Genomic DNA, 25,091 nt, shown 5'->3' on the forward strand with positions numbered 1-25,091 from the left:
CGCTTATGGTGGACAAAACGATTCAGAAAAGGGAGTGGTGATGGACAGAGTATCTGAATTAAGCAGAACACTCCTACCCAGTCAACAGATCAGGGCTTGATCCATCACCGTTCTTTAGCTCACTGCACCATCCCAGCTCAGAACCTGCCTACATGCAAATTAGTCTGTCCCTGGCCCAGTGCATCATGGGAACAGGGCAGACCAAACTACCAAGCCAATTCTTTTACTGGAAAGGAAACAAGCTTCCGGGGACTGGTTTCTGGCATTACAGCCGTCTTCGGCCCGGCTTGCTTGAATCCTGATGGTGCAGTGAGGAAGGGACTCATGTCTGAGCATACCCTTCCACGCTTATGGTGGACAAAACGATTCAGAAAAGGGGGTGGTGATGGACAGAGTATCTGAATTAAGCAGAACACTCCTACCCATTCAACAGATCAGAGCTTGATCCATCACCGTTTTTTTAGCTCACTGCACCATCCCAGCTCAGAACCTGGCTACATGCAAATTAGTCTGTCCCTGGCCCAGTGCATCATGGGAACAGGGCAGACCAAACTACTTGTTCTGAGCTGGGATGGTGCAGTGAGCTAAACAACGGTGATGGATCAAGCCCTGATCTGTTGACTGGGTAGTAGTATTCTGCTTAATTCAGATACTCTGTCCATCACCACCCCCTTTTCTGAATAGCAGTAGTAGCAGCACATCTCCGAAGACAACATATCCATGTCTTCCCATACTTAGATGATTGGCTCATAAAAGCCAAGTCATTCAACCAGTGTGTTCAACACACATCTCACACAATTCAGACACCGCACAACTTGGGGTTTACAATAAACCACACCAAGTCACATCTACAGCCCTCTCATGTACATCAATACCTAGGGGCTACCATAAACACCAATACAGCTCTAGCTTATCCCAGTCCAGCCAGGATACAGAGCATTCAAGCCTTAGTCACAAGGTTTCAAAACCAACACTCTCTCCCAGCCAGTGTGTTCATGCAATTAATAGGCATGATGGCATCTTGCATTTTTATTGTACCATATGCAAAACTGCAAATGCGCCCATTGCAGGAATGTCTAGCACATCAATGGAATCAGGCACAAGGACAACTAACAGACCTGGTGTTGGTGGACAGCCGCACACATCGCTTTCTGCAGTGGTGGAACACCATAAACTTGTCCAGAGGGCGGCCGTTCCTCGAGCCTGTTCCACAGATAGTACTGACAACAGACGCATCCCTCACAGGATGGGGAGCACATCTGCTCCACCACACCATTCAGGGAAGATGGACCGCTCAACAAAAGGTGCTTCACATAAATCACCTAGAGTTGCTGGCGATTTTCCTGGCACCGAAGTTCTTCCAAGTGCACATACAGAAAAAAGCTGTCCTAATCCGGACGGACAACATGACAGCCATGTACTACATTCAAATTCTAGGAGGCACACATTCCCTGCAACTGTCCCAGCTCGCACAAAACATTTGGAGATGGGCCATTCCACAAAAGAAGATATATCTGCTTGCAGAAACCCTTCCAGGAGTTCAGAATCAGATAGCCTATCTGTTAAGTCGACAGACACAACAGATTCACGAATGGGAACTACATCTGCAAGTTCTTCAACCATTCTTTCACAAGTGGGGTCATCCAGACATAGACCTGTTTGCCACACACGAAAACGCAAAATGCCCAACCTTCGCCGCCAGGTTTCCACACCCGTTGTCCAAGGGCAATGCGATATGGATGAACTGGTCAGGCAGATTTGCGTACGCTTTTCTGCCAACCCCACTAATACCACTGGTACCAAGCTCAGACAACAGTCTCTCAAAATGATCCTGGTAGCTCCCACATGGACACGTCAACTGTGGTTCACCACACTGCTAGAACTCTCTCTAGTTCCACACCAAAAATTGTCTCTGACACCTTCCATGCTAACGCAGAACAATGGAGACATCAGGCATCCAGATCCAAGTCAACTGAATCTGGCGATCTGGCTCCTGAAGTCTTAGAGTTTGGTTACATTAACCTGCCACCAGACTGTATGAATATCATTAAAGAAACCAGAAGACCTACTACTAGAGCTTGCTATGCTGCTAAATGGAAAAGATTTGCCATTTACTGCAATAATAATCAAATTGATCCTTTAGATGCTTCCATCCAAAATATTATCTGTTACCTTGTCCATTTACAAAGATGTAATCTGGCATATTCATCTATACGTTTACATCTTGCAGCCATTGCCGCATTTCTACAAAACAGACAACATATGTTGTTGTTTAGAGTGCCAGCAATAAAAGCTTTTATGGAAGGATTAAAAAGAATTCTTCCTCCTAGGTTACCACCCTCTCCAGTGTGGAACCTAAACATTGTTCTTACCAGGCTCATGGGACTCCCTTTTGAACCTTTACACAAATGTGAACTACAATTTCTCACATGGAAAACAGCTTTCCTTATTGCTATTACCTCTCTTAGAAGAGTTAGTGAGATTCAAGCTTTCATTGTACAAGAACCATTCTTACAATTACACCGTAACAAGGTGGTTCTAAGAACTAATCCTAAATTCCTTCCAAAAGTAATTACTCCTTTTCATCTAAACCAATCTGTTGAGTTACCAGTGTTTTTTCAAAACCCAGACTCAGTAGCAGAGAGAGCTTTACACACACTAGATGTCAAAAGAGCTCTTCTCTATTACATCGATAGGACCAAGTCCTTTCGCAAAACAAAGCAACTATTTCTAGCTTTCTCTCCACCACATAAAGGCAACCCCATTTCTAAATCAGGAATTGCAAGGTGGATTGTTAAATGTATAAAAATATGCTATCACAAAGCAAAACACACATTAACAGTTCCTCCTAAAGCGCACTCCACACGCAAACTAGGAGCCTCCATGGCTTTCTTAGGGAACATTCCCCTAGAAGACATCTACAAGCCAGCAACATGGCCTACAACACACACATTCACTAAACACTATTGTGTTGATGTTCAAGCCAAGCAGTAAGCTGCAGTAGGCCAAGCTGTCCTTAAAACTCTCTTTCAAACTACTGCAACAGACACAGATGACCACCGCTAGGGGGGACACTGCTGCACAATCGATGCAAAGTGTAGAATCTGCAGCTCATATGCTTCAAACGGAAAATGCTACTTACCAGCATGCATCTGTTCTTGGCATGTAGAGCTGCAGATTTCTACACGGTCTCCCCGGGACCTGTATCTGTTCCAGTTTTATCTTAATTAGATATACACGCATGGACATCCTTTCTTTCTTTCTACTGACTCCATCATTTCCCATCATGGCGAAAAACAATCTAAGGATGGAGCAAATGCCCATGCGCACTATCGTCCAAGGGAGGAGTCACCTATCTCGTGACTACAAAGACTTCTTCCAAGACGCCAACAACATGCAATCATCCGAGTCCAACACCAGGTGGCGATCTAATGCAAAATGTTGAAATCTTCAGCTCTACATGACAAGAACAGATGCATATTGGTTAGTAGCATTTTCCCTTCCACATGGCCATCTAAGCACCCTCTGTCACTTTTAACCCACAATCACAGGGAAAGCAGTAGGCAGCAAATACTAACTAATGTCAACTTCTAACTTCAATTTGTCAGTGCCTGCTTCTAATACTAATAATAATTGTTTGAAGGGGTGGTGTCTAATGTGTCATCAATCACGAGAAATGTATTCTGGTTTTCTTTATACATGTAGACATTGTTAAAAAAACAAACACTTGCAGCACCATTTATCTATTATCTCTGTAATCCATGCAATCAACCTGCACACAGCCGTGAACATCTGCATAGTTTGAAGTGTCCTAGGTATCTATTGCATCTTTAGCAGATGTTTATTAGTTTACTGAGCAAAGGAATAGGCACTTCATTTTGTAATGGTAAACTAGCCTTAAGGTCGTTTGAAAAACCTGAAAGGTATACCGAAGAATACATTTTTTTTAAAGTGATATTTTTCCCTCACAAGTATTTTCATTGTCTTTTCAATGAACAGTGCCTAAAAGATGTTGGTTTAATCGGCAACAAGTTTGTTTTTATGTTGAATTCCTGAGGATAGTCACAGCAGTTGCTTATTTGGACTGACACAATGCCACAAAATACTCAGTGGTTGCCAAGATAGTTGGTTTTACTCGCTCAGTTATCTTTATTTGTATTATTTACTCTGTGGGATCAGTAATGTTTTCATGTATTTTGTAAATACGCCTTGAACAGTAAAGCTGTTGAGTATTTAAAAACTAGGGCCAGGTACATGAATGTCTCCACTTGCCCACACAGACTCATCTAGAGTACCTTAGGAAGTACTTGGCAGTAGATGGCCGAAAGCAGAGCAGATTGTTCTGCTAGGTGTGATACCTGGCATGACTGTACACATAGATACATTTCATTTTCAGGTCTTACCTAGGCAGCGTTGCGCTCTCTGCGTGATATGCTGTATTCAGGATATGTTTAGAAAACTACACAAGTGCCAATAATGTTATCTCTAAATGGACCTCCGCAGGTTCTCTACAGAAAGAATTAAACTTAATGTGAGTGCGAGACTTGAAAATCAGTCTGAATGAATCACTTTTTATTTTTATTTTTGCGACATTCGTTAGTTGAATTTCACCAAGTTCTACAATCAAAATACAAAAAAGCAATACAAAAAACAATTTCATAGTAAAAGCAATTTAGTTCTCAATAACGTCATTCTCTACTTTCATACTTAGTTGATCAACAATACACATTCCATTCTTACACTCTCACACACACCCGACAAACATACTGTATTTACAATTCATTATACAATGGTACATATACTTTTCACCATAGACAGCGATTTGTTCAATTTGAAGAATTTTATAACATATATATATATTTGGAAGATCTTATGGTGTAGAAAAAACGGTCTATGCGTTTCGAACCCCTATTTAGTGTGGAGTTCTCATCAGGACCTCACAGCTGTGGAGAAGAAAGAAAAAAATTCTCTGTCACTAAAAGTGGGGACTACACATAACTAGCTTTCTGCCACTTTCTCCTTCTGCCTTTTACCTTAAAACTGGAATGTGCCCTAATTAGTGAATTGCCTGAAGTGAAACACTGAAAGAGACAAAGCAGGGAACCTAAATCACTACGGTGTATCCATTGCCTACAACAACCGATAAAAGCCTGTGCATGCGACCAACTCCAACCACTTCAAAAAATGCACACCGCCAGTACAATGTAATGCCTACTTACATCTCATCGGGGTTGCCAATGTGTATATCTATGTGATAGGAGAGAGATCTGTGGAGACAATGGAGGTCGTTTAGGGTAGCAGTTCGATTGCGTGCATTTGATGTAACTTCATGTTCTTTGGTTCGCTTACTTGTAATTGGTCTCCTCCCTGCAAGTGTTGACTGTTAACAGCGTCTCTCAAGAACCTGGAAGAGGACATAAGCCGTGTTAATGCCCCTCAAATCGATGTAACCGGGAAGTCTGAAATAGCGAATAGGGCGCTTAGGAGTCCTCTTACCTTTGTTTCTTGATGCGCTCTCTGTCACACAGCCTGTTTCATCAAAGGTGTGTTGGTTCGATCAGCGACGCTGTGATTTGAGCGTGAAGGATTTCCTGGTTGCAAGCATCATGAGAGTGAGCCTTCTGGGAAATGTAGTCTGCTTAGTGTCTGATGCTTTCAAGGTACGAATATCATAGGATATGGAGTTTGTAGTATCAGGTGTGTCGTGAGTACAATTAGTGCGATGTATTGAGACTCCAAATGAAGCAAGGTAACACCTCCCATTTTTGGGCATTTTCTTTTACGCGATTCAGGCAACAGACTCAAATGCCTTATGTACTTCGTGGAAGCGACTGTATAGATATCGTGTAGTGCCACATGCCTTCAGGGGCATCCTGGGAGATGGAGTTCTTCGCTTCCATAGAAGCTCAACAGTGCTTGACTTAAGTGAAACTACTCATGCTTGCCTTTGAAAGGCACACCTTTATGAGGACGCATATTTATTCAGCCCTCCATATCTCATTGTTCTATTACTCTCTTTGATCAGTGTGTCATATAATGTGGCGCTCCATTTACTCATGCTGTCTATTAAATGTTATTGACCACCGGGCTTGCTCTGAATCCAGTGGCAAAGTGAGCAAGGGACTCACATCTGAGCATACCCTGCCACACTTATGGAGGCCAAAAGCGGTACAAAAGGGGGTGGTGATGGACGGAGCATCTGAATCAATCAAACACTCACACCCAGTCAAAAGATCTGGGTTAATCCATCACCGTTCTTTAGCCCACTCTGCCACCCCAGTTCAGACATGGCTATATGCAAATCAGTCTGACCTTGTGCCTCATGGGAACAGTCCAGCCCGAACTGCCAAGCCATGTGTTCCCTGGACCGCAAACAAGCTTCCTAGGACCGGTTTCTGGCATTCCAGCCATCTTCAGCCCGGCTTGCTTGAATCCAGTGGTAAAGTGAGCAAGGGACTCACTTCTGAGCATACCCTGAAACACTACAGAGAAAGGCTAGTTGGTTCCTAACTCAATTTGTATGTCTCTGACAATTCATTCAGGCCATCCACGTCCGAATTGAATTTGACGATGAGCATTGCTTCTCTTTGGATAATTTTGCATCCAAATCCCCACCTCTCAGATCACGTTCGACCTTCGAGATGACTGTCCACTTGAGGTCAGTTTCGCTATGGTTCATTGTGTGCCAGTGGTTGACCAGCGGAGCAGTCAGTATGTTCTTTTTTTATTCTCGATTTATGTTGTCATTCTCATTCTTACCTCTTGGTTGGTCTTACCAATATACAAGAGGTTGCATGGCCCTTAATTTCATAAACCACATAACGTGATTTGCAATTGGTAAACGAGTCGTGTTTCCAGAAATGTTTTTACACTCGAAAATGAACCCCTCTTCTGTGGTGGAGCAGCAGATACAAGTGCCGCATTTCTTGTGTCCTAGGATTGGTGGTAGGCCCAAAAAGGATCTCATTGTGAGTTGCTCTTTGGGCGGAAACGCCACTCTTACTAACTGATTGGCAATGCTACGATCTTTTCGGAATGTAAACAGTGGTTTAGTGTTGAGTGGTGTGTGCAAGTTTTTGACCAGATGCCAGTTGCTAGCAATTACTTTTATTAGCAGATTTGAGTTGGGACAATACCTAGATACAAAGACAATCCTTTCAGTTTCCTTTTTCGTGCTTCTTTCAAGAAGGCTTTCTCGCGGCATCCACCAGGCACGTTTCATTGACCGTTTGAGTAATTTCTTTGGGTAGCCTCGTTCCAATAGGTTTTCCGTTAGTTTGATGGCATTACTACATACTCATTCTTGAAGTGGCAGTGGCGGCGAATTCGCAAATATTGACCATAAGGTAAATTTTCCTGCAAACTTCGAGGATGATTGCTTGTAAAATGGAGTGACTTATTCCGGTCTGTCTGGTTTTTTGTACAAAGTTGTTACCAGCCCTCCCTCTGACGGGTAAACTTCTATGTCTAGAAATGGCATTCTATTTTTGGAGTAATTGAGGCTGAATTTTATTTCTTGGGTACGAATATTAAACCATAGATGGAATTCTTTCAGTTGATCTTCGCTGCCAGTCCAGATGAAGAAGACATCGTCGATATCCACTCCCATGCTTAATCATTTGGAAAAAAGGATTCTTTTGATAAATGAAAGTTTCCTCATAGGAGGCCATAAACAGTACTGCTAATTCCGGAGCAAACGGACAGCCCATTGCAACTCAACGTGTTTCAAAATAAAACTCGCCATCAAAATTAAGGTAGTTTTTCTTTAGAGCGAAGCTAGCCAATCTCAAGGTGAACTCCGTCAGGTCTTTGTGAGGTCGTTCACGTGTCTCTAGAAAGTGTTCCAATACATGTAAGCCTTCATCTTGGGCGATTTGGGTGTAGAGAGACACCACATCCATCGACACCAGGAAGTACACATTTTCTTCTAATTTAATCTCTGCAAGTTTGTTAATAAAATCTGTTGTATCTCTCAGGAAGGACTTGATCTTTATTAAGAAGGGTTTCAAGAAGAAATCGACAAATTTCGCTATCGGCTCCATCAGAGAATCGCACCCGGAGACAATAGGTCTCCCAGGTGGTTGAGTCTCACTCTTATGTACTTTCGGAAGTACATAAGAGTGGTGTTCAAGGGTTCTTTATTTTGAGGTATTCTGTGACTTTTCTGCCTACGAAACCTTTCTCATTTCCTTCATCAATCATAGAATGGAGTTGATTTATTTTTTTTAAAACAGATTTTATTGGCTGTAAAAATAAAAAAAACATACCATGCATAGCTCTGCCATCCAGAGTCAAATGCCCTCATCAATGCAACAACATCAACGGTAGCCATTTTCCACAATGATGCATATTAGCAAGTATACAGAAACCATTAGGGGTGCCTTCCAGGATTGTGCAATGTCCCTTTTGGCCAGCGTGAGTACCAATAGAAGTAGGTGACGCTTATATGTATTTCCCCCCACCCCCGCCATAACATGTAGCAGGGCCAGCTTAGGGTCCCTCTGAAGCACCCATGCCAGAACCTCACTGAGACATCGGAACACTCCATCCCAAAATATCCTCAGGGCCCCACAATCCCACACCGTGTGTAGCAGTGTGCCTACCTCCGTCTCGCACCGAAGACAGTCGGGGGACACCACCAAGCCCGCCCTCCACTAGCGCTGCCGGGTATAATATGTGCGATGTAGGTATCTGAATTGGATGAGCCTCAAACGTGTAGATATTGCCGCCCCTTTGGGACCCTCCAGCGCCTCCACCCAATCCTCCTCATCCAGGTCCCCTACATCCTGTTCCCAGGCAGTTTTAAGTCTTTGTAAGTCCGAGGAGCAATGCCGCAACAGAGTCTGGTAGATGCGTGACAACTTCTTATCCGGTAGGTCCCCCATAAAGAGTTTAGCTTCCAACGGACTGAACTCAGGGAGTCGCTCCAGCCCTGCCAAGTATGGCGTCAGGGCGTGTCAAAACTGGAGATACTTAAAGAACTGGGTTCGAGGCATTCCAAACTCATCCCGCAAGTTGTGAAACGACTTGAGGACGCACCCCGACATAACATCTCCTAAAGTAGAGATGCCGATCCCGTCCCAGCCCCGGAAGTCCAGCAGTTTGTCCAACTGGGGCAGCCGGCCATTGCGCAACAGCGGTGTCTCCTGGGTAAGAACATTCCACCAGCCCATCCTACGGAGGGCCTGCCGCCACACCTGAAAGACCACCTGTGTGATAGAGGGAAGGGACTTCCTGAGCGGTGCAGAGTACAAGAGCGCGTGCACGGACGCGGTGCCCATCAAGGCCCTCTCAACCGCGTACGCCGGATCCCCCCTATCTCCATACCATCAGTCATTTAGGACTAAGAGGTGGGACGCCTGATAGTACGAAAGCACGTCAGAGGTGGCCAGGCCCCCAGTGTATGTCGAGCGGAAGCATGTCCGCAGAACTACCCGCGCCGCATCCCCCTCCCATAGGAACTCGCTCAGTGCCGAGTTAAGGCGCCGGAACCAACAGGGCGAGATCGTCAGCGGGTGATTTTGCAACTGGTGAACCAATCGCGGAAGCGCCACCATCTTAAAGATGGCAGACCTTCCAAGTATAGATAGCGGCATCTTCGACCACACTTTCAGGTCTTCCCGAGTGCGGTCCCACACTGGGCTCAGGTTACGCTCACGGGCCACCGCCGCGTCCTCAGACAAGAAGATCCCCAGGTATTTCACGCCGATCGTGGCTAACTGAAGTCCCTGTGCCCAGTCCCTCACAGACTGCGGGCCTCCCAGTATCCAGAGGGTGGACTTCCCCGGGTTCATGTAGAGACCCGACGTTTCACCGAAGATTTGAAGGATACACAAGAGTCTTGGCCCAGAGCGAGTCAAGTCAGTAAGGAAAAACAACACGTCATCGGCATATAAGGCTATCGGATCCGTGAGGCCTGGCGACCACTGAAATCCTTTAAGCTGGGTGTCTATTCGCACCCAGGCCACGAGGGGCTCCATGGCAAGCGCGAGCAGGTAGGGAGAGAGCGGGCAACCCTGCCGTGTCCCCCGCCTAATAGAGAAGGATCGGGACGTTCCCCCCCGCACCGAGGCTGTGAGGTCGGTGTAGAGGAGTCGCACATATGCCAGGAAGCGCGGGCCGAGGTTGAGGCGTCCCAGCAGAGCAAACAGATATGTCCAGCTCAGGGAGTCAAACGCCCGGTCCATATCTGCAAGAAACAGCGCCGCCTGCTCCCCCAAGCGCCGCCATGCCGATATCGCAGCCTGGGCCCGTCGAATGTTATGGCGGGTGGCTCGCTGTGGCATAAAGCCCGCCTGATCCAGGTGGACCAGTTCCGTAATATACGGCTTCAGCAGGTTGGCCAATGCCTTTGCCCGGATCTTAGCCTCCGTATTCAGTAAGGAGATCGGGCGGTACTACTCATGGCACTCCAGGGGTCTCCCTGGTTTCAGGGACACCACCACCTCCGCGTGGCGCCAGTCCCGGGGGAGCGTTCCAACCTCGCACGCCTCCTCTATCACCGGTCGGAAGTGAGGGTTCAACTGCGTCTCAAAGCGCTGAAAGAATTCACTGGGGAACCCATTAGGCCCAGACGCCTTACCCGAGTTTAGTTCCCCCAGAGCCTCAACCAATTCGGTATCCGTCAGTGGACGGTCCAGTAGGTCACGAGTCTCGTCTGACACTGCCCTCGCCGGGAGGTCATCAATGAATCTCTGTACGACCCCCGCCTCTAGGCATTCCCGGGGCACATACAGCTCCTCATAATAGTCCGCGAAGCTTTCAGCAAACACAACAGGGTCCAAGATAGGATCCCCACCTGGGCTCCCTATCTGGGGCAGTGGCTGGGCGTGCATGATGCCCTGACCTAGGCGGTGTAGCATCTTGCAGGACTTGTCGCCCCATTGGTAAACCCGACTGCGTGTCGCCAACCAGGCCTGCCGTGCCTCGTCCAAGAGCACCGCAGCATATTGTTGTTGCGCCAATGCCAGCTGCCTCCTAGCCGGTCCGCCACCGTCCTCCCGACCCCTGCGCTCCAGCATCTCCAGTTCCGCCTCCCGCTGCACCAGGTCACTCAGCTTCTCTCTCCTCACCGCTGCACACCATGAGATGCCCACCCCTCGCAAGGTGGGCTTCAATGCCTCCCAGAACATTACCGGGGAATCTACTGTGCCTGCATTGGTGAACAAATAATGGTCCAGTTCAACCGTCATATGGACGCAATAGGTTTCTTGCGTCAATTGCCAAGCCTACATCCTCTACCGAAACTGTTGCCGAGCACGCCCTGTGCTCAGCGTCACCAATAGTGGCGAGTGGTCGGAGAGCGCTCGTGGCAGTATCTCCGCGGACAGTACCCTGTGGGCCAGATCCCGCGGGACAAATACATAATCTAATCTCGAAAACGACTCTCGCGATTTGGAGAAATAGGTAAATTCCCTGCGGGACCCCTGCTTATGTCGCCATGTGTCTACCCAGTCCAGACCCGTGGCCAAAGCACACAGCTTAGTGACGGGACCCTCCGACCTCCCTGGATCTTGGGCGACGGCTGCGCTGCGCCACCGATCATTAGTTATGTCCATGACATCGTTCCAGTCCCCCCCCCTAATATGGACAGAACCGTGAACATATCAATCCAGAAGGACAGTATCTTCTCTACCAAGGGCCAGTGTAGTGGCGGTGGGGTAAAGACACTACCAAGGATTACTGTGTCCCTCCCCAGGACCCCCTGCACAAAGACATATCTACCCTGCGTGTCCGACCAGGTGCGCTTCTGTGTAAACTGGACCCGTCTATGTATTAGGACCGCAACCCCCCTGGAGCCCCTGTAAACCCGGAGTGGTATGTGAGTGTAAAGCCACATCTCTGAAGGCACAGTGCGTTCGAACCCAGCAAGTGCGTCTCTTGCAGGAGGAGGACATCCGTCCCCGCCCTCCTAGCATAGGCAAATACAGCCCCCCCTCTTCACCTTGTCCAACATTCCCCGCACATTCCAGCTCAAGACTAGCAACCCGCCTGGGCCTATCTGCCCTCCCTCTTTAGCAATAGACATTGAAACAAAAAATCAGATAATAACCTGGCAACCCGCCTGCACATCTGGTGTATCTCAAGGCCATCAGTAGGCAGCTTTCCTGGCACGACCCCCACCCCCCTCCCCCCAAAAACCAAACCCCCAACCCCCTCCCCCCACCCCGCACCCCCCAAACATGGAAGCACCTGTCGTGGTCAGGTCATGGCCCCGTCCCCAACGGGGAACCGCAAGCCACCCCCTCCAATGGATCCCCCTGCGCCAGCCCATGAAGAATTAGGCTGTCGCTCCCTCCCCCAACTTGGCCAGGTGTGGCTTCCAGCCTAAGCATTATAGCACCTGGCCATCCAAGTCGGGCACAAACGGAGAAGTACGGATCAGGTCCCCCACAGTCAAAGCACATCTTGTCTTTCCGGCGGCTCTTCATCTTGGCGGGGGGTCGATCCATGGTGCGAGCCCCGGCCCGAGTGCGATCTCCTGCGGCGTCGACGTAGACTTTGGAGGCACCCCCTGGCAATACCACTCGAGGAGGAGTCGGAGCCCCCTCCCCCCCCCCCCCCCCCCCCTTCCCCCCTCTCGCTGTGTTGACTTTGAGCTTCACAGTTTTGTCCGTCCACTGGAACACTTCTTCCGGAGTATCGAAAAACAACGTGCCGGACTGGAAGACAACCCGCAGCCGTGCCGGGTAGAGCAACGCATATTGGATCTTAAGGCCCCGTAGCCGGGCCTTGGCCACGGTGAAGGATTGGCGCTGCTGCTGCACCAGCTTCGTGAAGTCTGGGAAGATAAGAATGGTGGCATTTTCGCGAGTAAGCGTACCTTTTAGTCGTGCCGGTCGCAGGATAGTGTCCCGGTCGGCGTAATTGAGGAAATTAGCGATCATCGGTCGCGAACGCGCCTCGGCTGGGGGCTTCTGCATCAGCGCCTGGTGGGCCCTCTCAACCACGAAGCATCGGGAGAGGACACCCTCCGGAATCCAACTTTCCAGCCATTGTGTAAGGAATTTCTCTGCATCGCCCCTTCGCAGTTCATGGAGTTGATTTTTTAGTTCTAATGTTGGATCCTGATTGGTTTTCCTGTAGCATTTTTTGTCATCTAACTGGCGCTTGACCTCTGAAATATATAGTGTCTTATCCCACAGGACTATTGAGCTGCCCTTGTCGGCTTGTTTGATAACCACCGACGTATCCTTTTTTAAATTGATTAGTGCCTGAGATTCCAATTTAGTTGTATTATATTTAATCCATTTCTTATTTTTCTCCATGTCTGTTATTCCGGACAGGACTGTCCTTTCGAAGGTTATTACTGCTTTCGGGATTTTGTTGGTTGGAGGGCAAAATAATGATTTATTCCTTAAGCCCATTGTTTCTGTTGCTGGTTCAAAAGGATATTCTGCAAAAAATGTTTTGAGCCTGATCTTTCTACAAAACTCAATGGTCTCTGTTTTAAGTTTGACGAAATCCGTATTCTTTGATGGAACAAAAGAGAGCCCTTTCTCTAAAATACTTTGTTCCTCCTTAGTTAGGATTTTATTGGAGAGGTTGAAAATTGGTGAATGCTTTAATTTTTGTAATTGGGCCTTCCTTGTAGACATCTCCCATGGTTGATGGTTGAATCGTATCTTTCCTCTGGGTCTCGTCTGGCCTCTTCCTAAAAAAGGCACCTGATGGTTTTGATGTGTTCTTCTCCTGTTATTATATCTCCGAGGCTCCGGAGTGTCGTTATCACTGCTACTCCCTGATGAGGACGTTTCAGAAAAAGTTATGAAATTAATGGATGACCTGGAGGTGTTTGCGTGCCTCTGGTCTTGAATAAAAATCTGGTTGCAGATATGGATAAACTTTATCCAAGCTGAAATTTTTCTTGTCTTTTTCGAATTGGTTGCTTTTTTGATTTATTGTATGATCCTTGAATTCACTGATTTCCTTGTCAACTTTTTCTAGTAGTGATTTGGCATCTAGTATTTGTTGATTTGTTGAGATTGCCGTCTTCAGGTCTGCAATTTCTTCAAGCTGTAGTTTAGAGAGCCTTTGGGCAGTTTCAACTGTTAGAACCATCAAATCACGACTGCACTTTGTTTCGATATAACTGTATCCTTTTTTGTATATCGGGTCCTCTGTGAAAATTACCGGAGCATTTTTTTATCTGGAGCCCTCCAGGTATAGTGCCAGCGCTCAGGTGTTGCAATAAGAAATGGCCATGTAGGTCAGTATGTATTTGTTTCTTCTTGAGTCTGACCAATTTGTCAGTTTCGTTCTGGTTCTGGGCAGTGACACTTTGTGCGGCAGAAGCAAAAAGTGGGGGGGCAGCTAGTAATTTTTTAATATGTTCATCGCTGTATGCGAAGGTTTCATTTTCTGACATTCCCAATTCACAATAAAAATTACCAAATGACAAAACTATATCGAAACAAGACAACACAAAACACACTTCACTACAGGTCCCAACACAACCCGACGCAGGAACTTCAACCCGCACACTACTAACTTTCTAAATTACAACACAAGTTCCCAACTAAGGCAACCACACAGGCATTCGCCTGCAAAATAAGTGGAAAACAACACTGGGTGTTGGCGTCTCACAGTAAGGCCAAGCCACTAAATAGCTAGAAAACTACACAAGTGCCAATACTGTTATGTCTAAATCGACCTCCTCAGTTTCTCTACATAAAGAATTAAACTTAATGTGAGTGCGAGACTTGAAAATCAGTCTGAATGAATCACTTCTTATTTTTATTTTTGCAACATTCGTTGGTGAAATTTCACCAAGTTCTACAATCAACATACAAAAAAGAAATAAAAAAACAATTTCATAGTAAAAGCAATTTAGTTCTCAAAAACTTCATCCTCTACTTTCATACTTAGTTGATCAACAATACACATTCCATTCTTATACTCTCACACTCACCGACAAACATACTGTATTTACAATTCATTATAGAATGGTACATATACTTTTCACCATAGACAGCGATTTGTTCAATTTGAAGAATTTTATACCATATATATCTATTTGGAAGATCCTATGGTGTAGAAAAAACGGTCTACGCGTTTCGAAACCCTATTTAGTGTGGAGTTCTCATCAGGACCTCACAGCTGTGGAGAAGAAAGAAAAACATTCTCTGTCACTAAAAGTGGGGACTACACATCACTAGCTTTCTGCCACTTTCTGCTTCTTACCTTAAAACTGGAATGTGCCCTAATTTGTGAATTGCCCGACGTGAAACACTGAAAGAGACAAAGCAGGGGACCTAAATCACTACAGTGTAGACATTGCCTACAACAACCGTTAAAAGCCTGTGCATGCGACCAACTCCAACCACTTCAAAAAATGCACACTGCCAGTGCAATGTAATGCCTACTTACATCTCATCGGGGTTGCCAATGTGTATCTCTATGTGATAGGATGGAGATCTGTGGAGACAATGGAGGTCGTTTAGGGTAGCAGTTCGAATGCGTGCATTTGATGTAACCCCATGTTCTTTGGTTCACTTCCTTGTAATTGGTCTTCTCCCTGCAAGTGTTGACTGTTAACAGCGGCTCTCTCAAGAACCTGGAAGCAGACATGATCCGTGTTAATGCCCCGCAAATCGATGTAAGCGGGAAGTCTCAAATTGCGAATACGGTTCTTAGGAGTCCTCTTACCTTTGTTTCTTGATGCGCTCTCTGTCACGCAGCCTGTTTCATCAAAGGCGTGTTGGTTCGATCAGCGACGCTGTGATTTGAGCGTGTATTCAGGATATGGCATAAAGCTCTACACACTTAACACCCATCTTTTTAATTGGCTTCTGTCCCTGGTAAAGGGTAGCCTTTCAATGGTCAATAGGCTTAGTAGTCCCTCCTTAGTATTGCCTTGTCTCTTTTTGTTACCTTGCATGAGGACATTCCCTGTTACATGTGTTGTTACTCCCTAAGTTTTAATTACAGCCTCAAGGCGCTATTTTCTTTAAAGGCTTTAAGCAGGATACACACTTGGTCTTAATCTAGGCTGGCAGTGGTTACTTCACTCAGTAGAACATCTCCCATTTATATGAGACGGTCTATAAATTCCCCTTCAATAGCCCCACACAGAGTACAACCTAATCCGAAATTAATGTAATAATTATTTTGTCATATATCAAAGTATAATTGTACATATGAACATAGCTATTTAAATGTACTCGTAGTACTGTCTTGCATGCAATGCATAATGGTTAGGGTGGATTTACCATATCTTCTGCAGGGTGCAGTACCATATGTGACCAAAAGAGGTACCCTTTTGGCCACATATGGTACTGAACCCTGCAACATGACTAGGTAAAAAACGTTGCCATTTATAATGCCACTAACTCCAACTTTGTAAACATGCAGTCCTGGTGCCTTGCTCACTAGGGACCTCTAGGAGCATCTTGCGGTACTGCGTCTAGACATGCAGTGCTGGTGTCTTGCTCACTAGGGACCACTATGAGCAGCTTCTGGTACTGCACCGAGACATGCAGTGCTGGTGCCTTGATCACTAGGGACCTCTAGGAGCATTTTGCGGTACTGCACCTAGATATGCCGTGCTGGTGCCTTGCTCACTAGGGACCTCTAGGAGCAGCTTGTGGTACTGCACTGAGACTTACCATGCTGGTTCCTGGCTCACTACGCAAGCATTTCCAATGCACACAGCCTTGTATTACTGAAAATATGCGCTATTGGCGTTGCATTAATATTTGCAGTGACAATACCTTAAACTGTCAGTAATACAAGACTTATTGCAGTGCAAATGGTTGTTTATATGAAGTTTTGATTTGTTTCTGGTGGACACCAGAAACAATTAAAGGGAACTTAGAACTAAAATGATGTCAAACTACTCACATGGTGGTACCTCACTCCCACTAGACAGCACAAAATGTTTGCCATCCAGGATGAGTGCTAGAAGGGTTGTGGAGAGCGTAGCACTAATTTCCACATGTGGTGATGGTGCCCCCATAACCGATATTTCTGGTGGGCTATCCTTGCACTTTTACTGCCATAGCAAACGCTACACTTCCATTTGAGCCATTGGTGGTCGTGTTTGGTCACTCTGGCGCCCAAGGGCCTTACCACAGTACCACTTCACTGAGGAAGCTGATCACCCACATCCTAGTAGCTGCCCGCCTAAGTAGAGCTCAGGTGTGGAAATCACCAAGCGCACCTACACTCAACATGTGGTGGGAGAAAGTATGGTCCATCTATATTATGGAGAAACGCTTGACAACGTTTCATGACCGAATGCACAAATTCGACCTGATATGGCACCCTTTTGTAATGTACATGCGGAGGGAGAACGGGTTGGTGGGGGAACCATTATGGTCATGTCCCAGACTCTACGTAGCTCAGGCTTCTGTCAGGAGACGGCCTGGATAATGGCCATGAAGAGGACGGTGGCGGCTGCCGATTAGAATTTGCAAACCTTTTCGCCCACCTGCATGATTGTGCAAATGTGTAACTATGCCACTGTACGAGTGTACATTTGCCGATGTCAGTTTCCCTGTGATATCATTGTAATCAACAAATGTGATGGAGTGCTAAACCTTGCGTGCACCTTTCGACCGCTGTTAATCCCAAAAATAACGTTGCTAAAGAACTAACAAGATTTTCTATGGCCTGTCTAGTTTCAGTAATAGAAGGCCCCAGTTTTTTGCTTTGTTTGTCTTAAAAATGTATTATTTCTTCAAATCGGCGCAAATTTTATTTTGAATACTTGCATTAAGAAACAGTTGCATTAACAATCATGACCACATACAGTTTGGTAGAATGATTGTATTAAGCACTATAGAAATTCAACTCTGAAAAATCAGGGCCATCTAACCAGCTGTTCTCTGAATTTGGTCTTCCGTGGTTTCTTACTGCTTCTGCTGGGACAACATGAGATCCTATAGTCATCTAAGAATAAATCCAAATCTTTTTCACTTGTGGATTTTCGAATCGTAATCATAAAGCAACAATAAAAAAAAATAGGATTTGCCTTAATACGTGCCTCAGAACATATGTTTACTCACACTTCCATCACTCCCTCTCTTCCAACAAAGAACTTGCAGAAAACTTAATTTTTGAGAATGAGAGATGGAATGCAATAGGATTGCTCTAATTAGTCGGTAAGGAAACAAAATCAAGCAAGGCGATCCCTTAATTCTTATTGAATACAAGCTGCCTGAGAACTTTGGCTTGCTGATGGACAACATTATACAAAAGCCTTTGTTCAATTGTAGTTTTCAAAGAAGCCAATCTAATTATTATTTTAAGTTTCTTTGGATGAACTTATTTCAGTTTACTTGCCAGAATAGAGACCTGGGTATTCATAGGCCCTGCTAATTATTTCTTAATTTATCACTGATGGTCATTAAGGTGAATTCCAAAGATTAGCAAAGTATTTTTTACTTTTGTGCTCCCATTTTTAAACATTACCAGAAGTGATTTCCTTTGTCATGATATAGAAAAATGGTTTTAATTGGACCAATGCATTTGCAACTCATCGCTTTATTAATGCTTGAGAATGTGTGCCCCCGGTTAGTGCTTGGACCTGTACACTTCCATATTTTCATTCGGAAGATGGAGAAAAGCAGCTTATCTATGGGCAGGAGAAGATAAAAGCATTTTCTCCAAGCCGGTCAATGTGCACTAAAATAAGAAGACTAGCTATTGTAAGGTTGACCGTAATAATATTCAGGGATCTTTAAAAGTGACTAGAGCATGCATTGTTGTCAATGCACTTGTGGATGTGAAGGGAGAGGGAGTCGCTCTACCGATAGTTTAATCAAGCAAATCAGTTCTAGCAAAACCACACCGCAGAATGGTTTTAACATTATTTTACAGCACAACATGGTACGCTTTTCTGAGGTGCGGAGTAGGAGTGCTATAATGAGGCCACGTTAGGCTGCTGCCTTTTAGCACCACTGAAAGATGTCACAGTAGGTGCCTGATTGCAACAGATGAACTTGTTGCTAGGGAATAGTGAGAGTAACAAACTTGTAAACTATCACTTTGCCTGGTGCTCTGAAAATCCTTGCACTAGGCCTGATGGACCGGACTGTAAGATGTCTGCTGTATTGATAAAGTTGTTTGTGGAAGATGGGCTTGGGCATACTTTTCTGTTTTGTAGATAGGGCAATACAGAGGTGACCTGTTAAGAATGGGGCATAATTTATTTTCCCTTACTGATCGTACTGCTGTAATGGAGTGTAGTCTCAAGCGAAGTGATGGTCGAGAGTGTCATTACCGCATGAGCCCCATTCTTGCCACAACTGCTTTCACCCACTCTTAAACCATGCTCTGAAATTCCTGGTACAGACTGGGAGTTCACAGGAATAGCTGGATAGTTTTGATGGTACTGTCACCTAAATATCCACAAGCGATTGTGGATGGGTGAAGTTTCTGAAATCTGGAGGATGTTTAGTGAAGATGTAAAGTCCCTTTAGGCTCTGTCTTTGCTGGTGACACAAAGATTGCAGCATGGGGCAAAAAAAGGTATTGAACATTTGGGAGGTGAATCATACTAGTCACATAAAGAGTGATTGAGAAAAGTAGCAAAGCTGCTAGGGAGACTAGCACATCCGGTGGGCCACTTAGTTGCTTTTGGTTGCCACTGTCAGTATTGTATTTTAATTCATTAAGTACCAATGAACCTGCACACACTTGTTGGGTCTTGTTTTGTTACCTTCAGAGCATGGCATTGCATTAATGTAATATTACTTCATTTGTTTTATTTTTTCAGCCTTTACGAGTGAAGGTCCCGGAGCCCTTGTTAGTAGACCTGGGTAAGGCATTAGTATATACACTAAGTTCACATCTTTACATTTTGTGTAATCAGTCTCATACATATTAATGTGTTTTGGTCCTGCAATGTTGAGTCTGACTGTTTCTCAGTGTACTTTGCATTCATGCTTACTAAGATCGTACACATAAAATATTTTAGCAACTGTACTAGGAAAGATTTCAGATCGCTTCCTTCTTTCCCTTCTGGAATTTTTAGGAGAGGAATACCGAGTTTTCCAGCATTTCCGTTCTTCCGCCAAGACTGTCGACCTTTTGGCGCAACTCCTCGCATGTTACCCTTATCTCAGCTTGGTTAGTTTTGGAGACCACAAAGTCCTGCCTAATCTCTTCCCTCATTGCTGCAATGGAGGATACTATTGCCTCAAGTGCGTTGCCGAAAGCCGGGTCAGAATTATGGGGAGTTGCAGTTTTCTCCTTCCCTGCTCCTACTCCCAGGGCCTCTTTTCCTGCCTCTTTTCCTGCGGTTTTCTTTAATTGGTCAGGGAGAGGATTATCACTAGGACTTACTGTGTGTTTTGTTATTAACGGCTCATCGGTCGCTTCGGGCCTGATAGATGTTTCAACTGTTTCCAATGCCACCTCCTCCGATGAAGTAACAAAAGAAGCACTTAATCCTAGGGTAGATTCAGTTTGTTGATCTTCCTGCAATAAGCTAGTGTTTTCCAAAGCCGCAGCCATGTCCTGGGTAATCCGCAGCACTTGTTGTAGGGCCTTAAAATATGTTCTCAAGGAGGGGGTTATGTCCCCAGGGGATTTTGCCTTTTTATTCTTATTCTTACTTTGAGATTTGGTTTGTGTGGTAAGTATTTCTTTTGTTGTGTCTATTTTCTTTTTTTTTTTGTCTGCACCTTTTTTTTGAAGCTCACCCCAAGTGCCTCCTGGGTTTGGTAGTTTATCCCCCTCCAAACTTACCCCTTTTCCTTTATTTTTGGTTTTACTTCTAGTGACTCTTAATTGCGGGTGTGGTGGTGGTGGGCGATTATGCAGCAGACTGTTCGCCTCTACCTCTGCACCCTTTTTAAATAAATCAAAGACCTTACTTGTATTGTGGTCCTCCAAGCTTTGTATACTTAGCTGCTGGCTCTCCTTCTCCACTTCAGCGCTCTCTGTTACAGCCTTCGCTGCATCTCGCTCTCCCCTAGGAGACGACAGCACCCTCAAGGAGGTTTCCCCTCTCCGCCCGCTGGTGACTGCAGCAGCCGCCGTGTACGTGCACCGAGCAGCGGCCGCCCGGCCGCGCCTGATCTCCACGGCTGCCCACCCCCAAAGTGGGAGAATGGAGAACAATCTCACGTATGGCGGGCACATTCACGGGGGTGCAGCGCTCTCAGCGCACTCAGCGTCTTCCCAAAACGCCGCTCGGCGGATCAACGCGGGGGGAGCAGCTCCCAGACAGCAAGCAGCAACGGGAGCCACAGGAGTGCAGCGTCCTCGGTATCACAGCATCACTCGGTGAATTCGGGTCAAAAAGAGCAGAAAGAGCGGTTCCAAAGTAAGGGGTAGGAAAGTCGCCAACCGCGCTCAGTTTTCCGTCAGTTACAGCCAGTTAAAGCCATCGCGTAGTAGCAGCGAAGGTCTCAGGAGACTGCCGACGTGCGAGCCGCGTTAGCCTACGGCCGCCATGTTTCCCAGCAGCACCCTCCCTTTGCTAGCCGTGAAGTTACTTAAAAGTTCTCTCACATTGGAAGAAGCAGCTGAGGTGCTTGATAGAGATATCCAGCGAATTCACAGGGATCCGTTCCATCTAAACCCAGCAAGAACCAAACCGAGGAAAATTTTAATTAACTTTTTGACCTACACGCTCAAAGAAAATTTTTTGAATCTTGCCTTGAAAGCAGGCACTATGAAAGGCCCTGATTTCTCGTTTGAAATACGATCGGACCTATCCAAAACCACATTGGATAGGCAGTGGGAGCTCGGAAGACGCATGGACTCCTTTAGATCACTTGGAGCAACAGTACAAATGAGATTTCCTGCATTCCTAAAAGTCATGTATAACAATAAGATGCACAATGTTGGGTCTATACATGATGCTGATGATTTGTTAAATTCTATAAAAGACCACGCTCAAGCTCAGGCTCTGGTTCATAAATAAATAAGTCCATATAGCAAATCCCGGAACGAATAATAAAAAATAAAAAAATAAATAAAAGAGGGAAATCAAGTTAAATAACTAAAACCAATAAATAAAAAGGGGAAAGGAGAATAAAACAAAATAAAAAATAAAATAAGGGGAGGAGAAGGGAGGGGGAAAACAAAACAAAAAAAAATTAATAATAAGAAGTAAAGGAAAATCTATATAGAAAGAAAATTAAAAAAATGTACATATACACAGATATGATATTGAAGTAATCTATAGATCAAACTTTGACTTAAACCCTATGGTTTAAAACTACATCTTATCTTTAGTAATAAAATCAAGCCTCCCATTTCTCTTGTCCTTTTTTGTTTATTTAAGAGAGGTAGCAATGAAGAGTTAAAGGAGACCGCGGAGTGACGTATATCTGGCTAAACACCAAGCCAGAAGAAATAAGGGAGGGTTGAGGGGGAAAAAAATGAAAAGTCCTCATTTGGAAAACCATGTTGAAATTCCAACCATAACTTATACTCTTAATCACATACTTGATACGTTTAAAATAAAAATAATAAACATAAAAGCTTTAAAGAAAGTGATGGAAGAAAGATGCCATAAAGAAACAAAAATAAAACTTGACAATAGTTAATTATATGTCCTGGAACGTAAATGGCCTGCGCGTGAGAGAGAGAAGAGATCGTATTTTCCAATATTTAAGGGACTCTCAGGCGCAGGTCATTGTGTTGCAGGAAACACACCTTAAGTCAGAGGCAGTTAATGTAATGAAAAAACAAAGGTGGATAGATAAATTCTGTTCCACAGACCACAATGCAAATATAAGAGGAGTAATATTTATATTAAAAAATCAGCAAATACAAGAATATAAAGAAGATAATACAGGGAGGTGGCAAATAGTTAGAGTCTCTCTTGACGGACAAATGAGGACATTGATAGGCTATTATGGCCCTAACTCAGATGATCCATCACACTTGGACGCTGTAAGAGAGCAATTAATATCAGTACAGGAACCAATAATTTGGATGGGAGACTTTAATATTGTTTTAGATCCTAAACTAGAATAATCTACTAAATCTAGAATCTCTAGTTCTGTCAGATCTAGAAACACTCTTAAAAACATTGACACACCTGGGTCTGGCGGATTTATGGAGAGAACGCGCCGGCAACAAACCCGGTGTGTATTTGAGAAACATCCGATTCAAACATAAATCTAGAATAGACTATGCTTTTTTTAGTTATTGTCTAAACGATATAGTAGAGTCGATAGATTATATACCATCACACCTCTCAGATCACTCTGCAATAAAATTCGCTTTCTAATCTAGTAATCTGGCTAACCACCCGTCTTGGTCTTTTGATCGGACACTGCTGTTAGAGGATGAAGAAGTCAATTTTCTCTCAATTGAATCTTTAGTCTTCTTTGATATAAATAAAGACTCCGCAGGTCCAACAGCTGTCTGGGAAACCTTTAAAGCCTTTCTAAGGTGGCAGATCACTAACAGAGCCTCCTATAGGCGGAAATATATATTCAGAAAATAAAAAACCTAGAACAGGAAATGAAACTTTTGGAACCTAAGATCGATCCGTCTCTAACAACATCTGAGGATCATGAAAAAATGGCTGAATTGAAATCTCAATTAGAAATCACTCTACAGGAAAGAATAAATAAAAGATGGGAAGCGAGTAAATCCTCTCAATTTGAATTTGGAGAAGCTGCAGGGAAGGTACTAGCAGGGAAAATAAGAGCGGAAAAAAACCTCAATTACATCAGAGAAATTAAGATACCTGGAGAAGCAGAAACAAGATCCACTAGCTCAGAGATAGGGAGAGCCTTCTTTGATTTCTTTGAGGAGATTTATAAAGAGAACCTCCCTAACGATCAGCAAGCAAGGGATAGTTGGCTAGAAGCCATAAACCTCCCAGCTCTATCAATAAGCCAGAGCAACCTTTTGGAGGCTGAGATCACTGAAGACGAGGTCAAGAAAGCAATTCGCCACTCTAAAAAAGGAAAGGCGGCTGGTCCAGATGGACTACCTGGAGAAATCTATAGAACTCTTGAAGATATAGTAGCCCCAGTGCTCACGTCACTTTTCAACGGCATATTGATACAAGGGAAGCAGCTCCCAAAAACCTGGGGAGAAGCTACAATCGTGCTCATCCCGAAACCAGGGAAATCAACACTGGACTGTGGGTCATACAGACCAATATCATTACTTAATAACTACTATAAACTCTTCACAACTATAATATCTACAAGACTGGCTAGTGTCATTGGAAAAATCGTTCATCCTGACCAAAAAGGTTTTATCAAGGGCAGACAACTAGCGGAGCTTACAAAGGAAGCTGTGAGAGCCATAGATATTGCTACGGCTTTCTCTCTACCATTGGCCACATTAACCCTAGACACAACTAAAGCCTTTGACAGGGTTAACTGGCTATATCTTAACTCTGTTTTGAAAAAATTCAACTTAGGGGAGAATTTTCGTAGGATAATTAAACAGCTATATAGTACTGCTTCTGCCAGGTTACTGGTTAATGGATCTCTAACCAAATCATTTGATATAACTAGAGGCACAAGACAGGGCTGCCCGCTTTCCCCTCTCCTATTTAATCTATATATTGAACCGTTCGCTCAGCTGTTAAGGGACGAGGCTAATATTCCATCTTTTAGCTTTGGAGAGTGGGAACGGCGGGTAGCAATGTACGCTGACGATATCATGATTTTTACATCAGACCCAGCCAGAGCATACCCAGTAGTTATCCATCGGGCAGAACAATTTGGACGAATATCGGGATATGATATCAATTCCAGTAAAAGTGAGATAATGGTTTGGAACATACCCAATATCCAGTTGGGGGCAAAAATATCCACATCGATGCGCTATTTGGGAATTGGAATAACTCAAGAAGTGGCGAGAATTGGGCATATTAATTTGGAAGGGATACACACTGAGACCAAAAAACTTTTAAAATCTTGGTCACATCTTCCACTTTCTACTATAGACAGGGTGAACCTGGTTAAAATGTGTATCCTCCCAAAATTCACCTTTATTTTCAATTCTATTCCTACTGCCTTTGACTCAAAAATGATTGAAAATTCACAAAGAGAAATAAACTCCTTCATATGGAACTACAAAACCACAAGAATTGCGTGGAAAAAGCTAAGGAGAAGGAGAGAGAAAGGAGGCCTTGCACTGCCAGATCTACTGTATTATTC

General features: G+C 44.7%; 1 protein-coding gene across 2 annotated transcripts in view; it reads left to right on the forward strand.

The window, feature by feature from the left end:
- The window catches only part of ARHGEF11 (Rho guanine nucleotide exchange factor 11), a 1,046,032-nt gene that overhangs the window by 425,867 nt on the left and 595,074 nt on the right, over positions 1-25,091 (forward strand). For both annotated transcript variants that reach the window (XM_086945337.1, XM_086945338.1), the window contains exon 15: positions 19,721-19,763. In XM_086945337.1, coding sequence (XP_086801463.1) covers positions 19,721-19,763 — 43 coding nt within the window. The remainder of the gene's footprint in view (positions 1-19,720; positions 19,764-25,091) is intronic.

The sequence above is a fragment of the Lissotriton vulgaris genome, chromosome 12 (assembly GCF_964263255.1).
Source record: "Lissotriton vulgaris chromosome 12, aLisVul1.2, whole genome shotgun sequence".
In the NCBI taxonomy this organism is placed as follows: Eukaryota; Metazoa; Chordata; class Amphibia; order Caudata; family Salamandridae; genus Lissotriton; species Lissotriton vulgaris.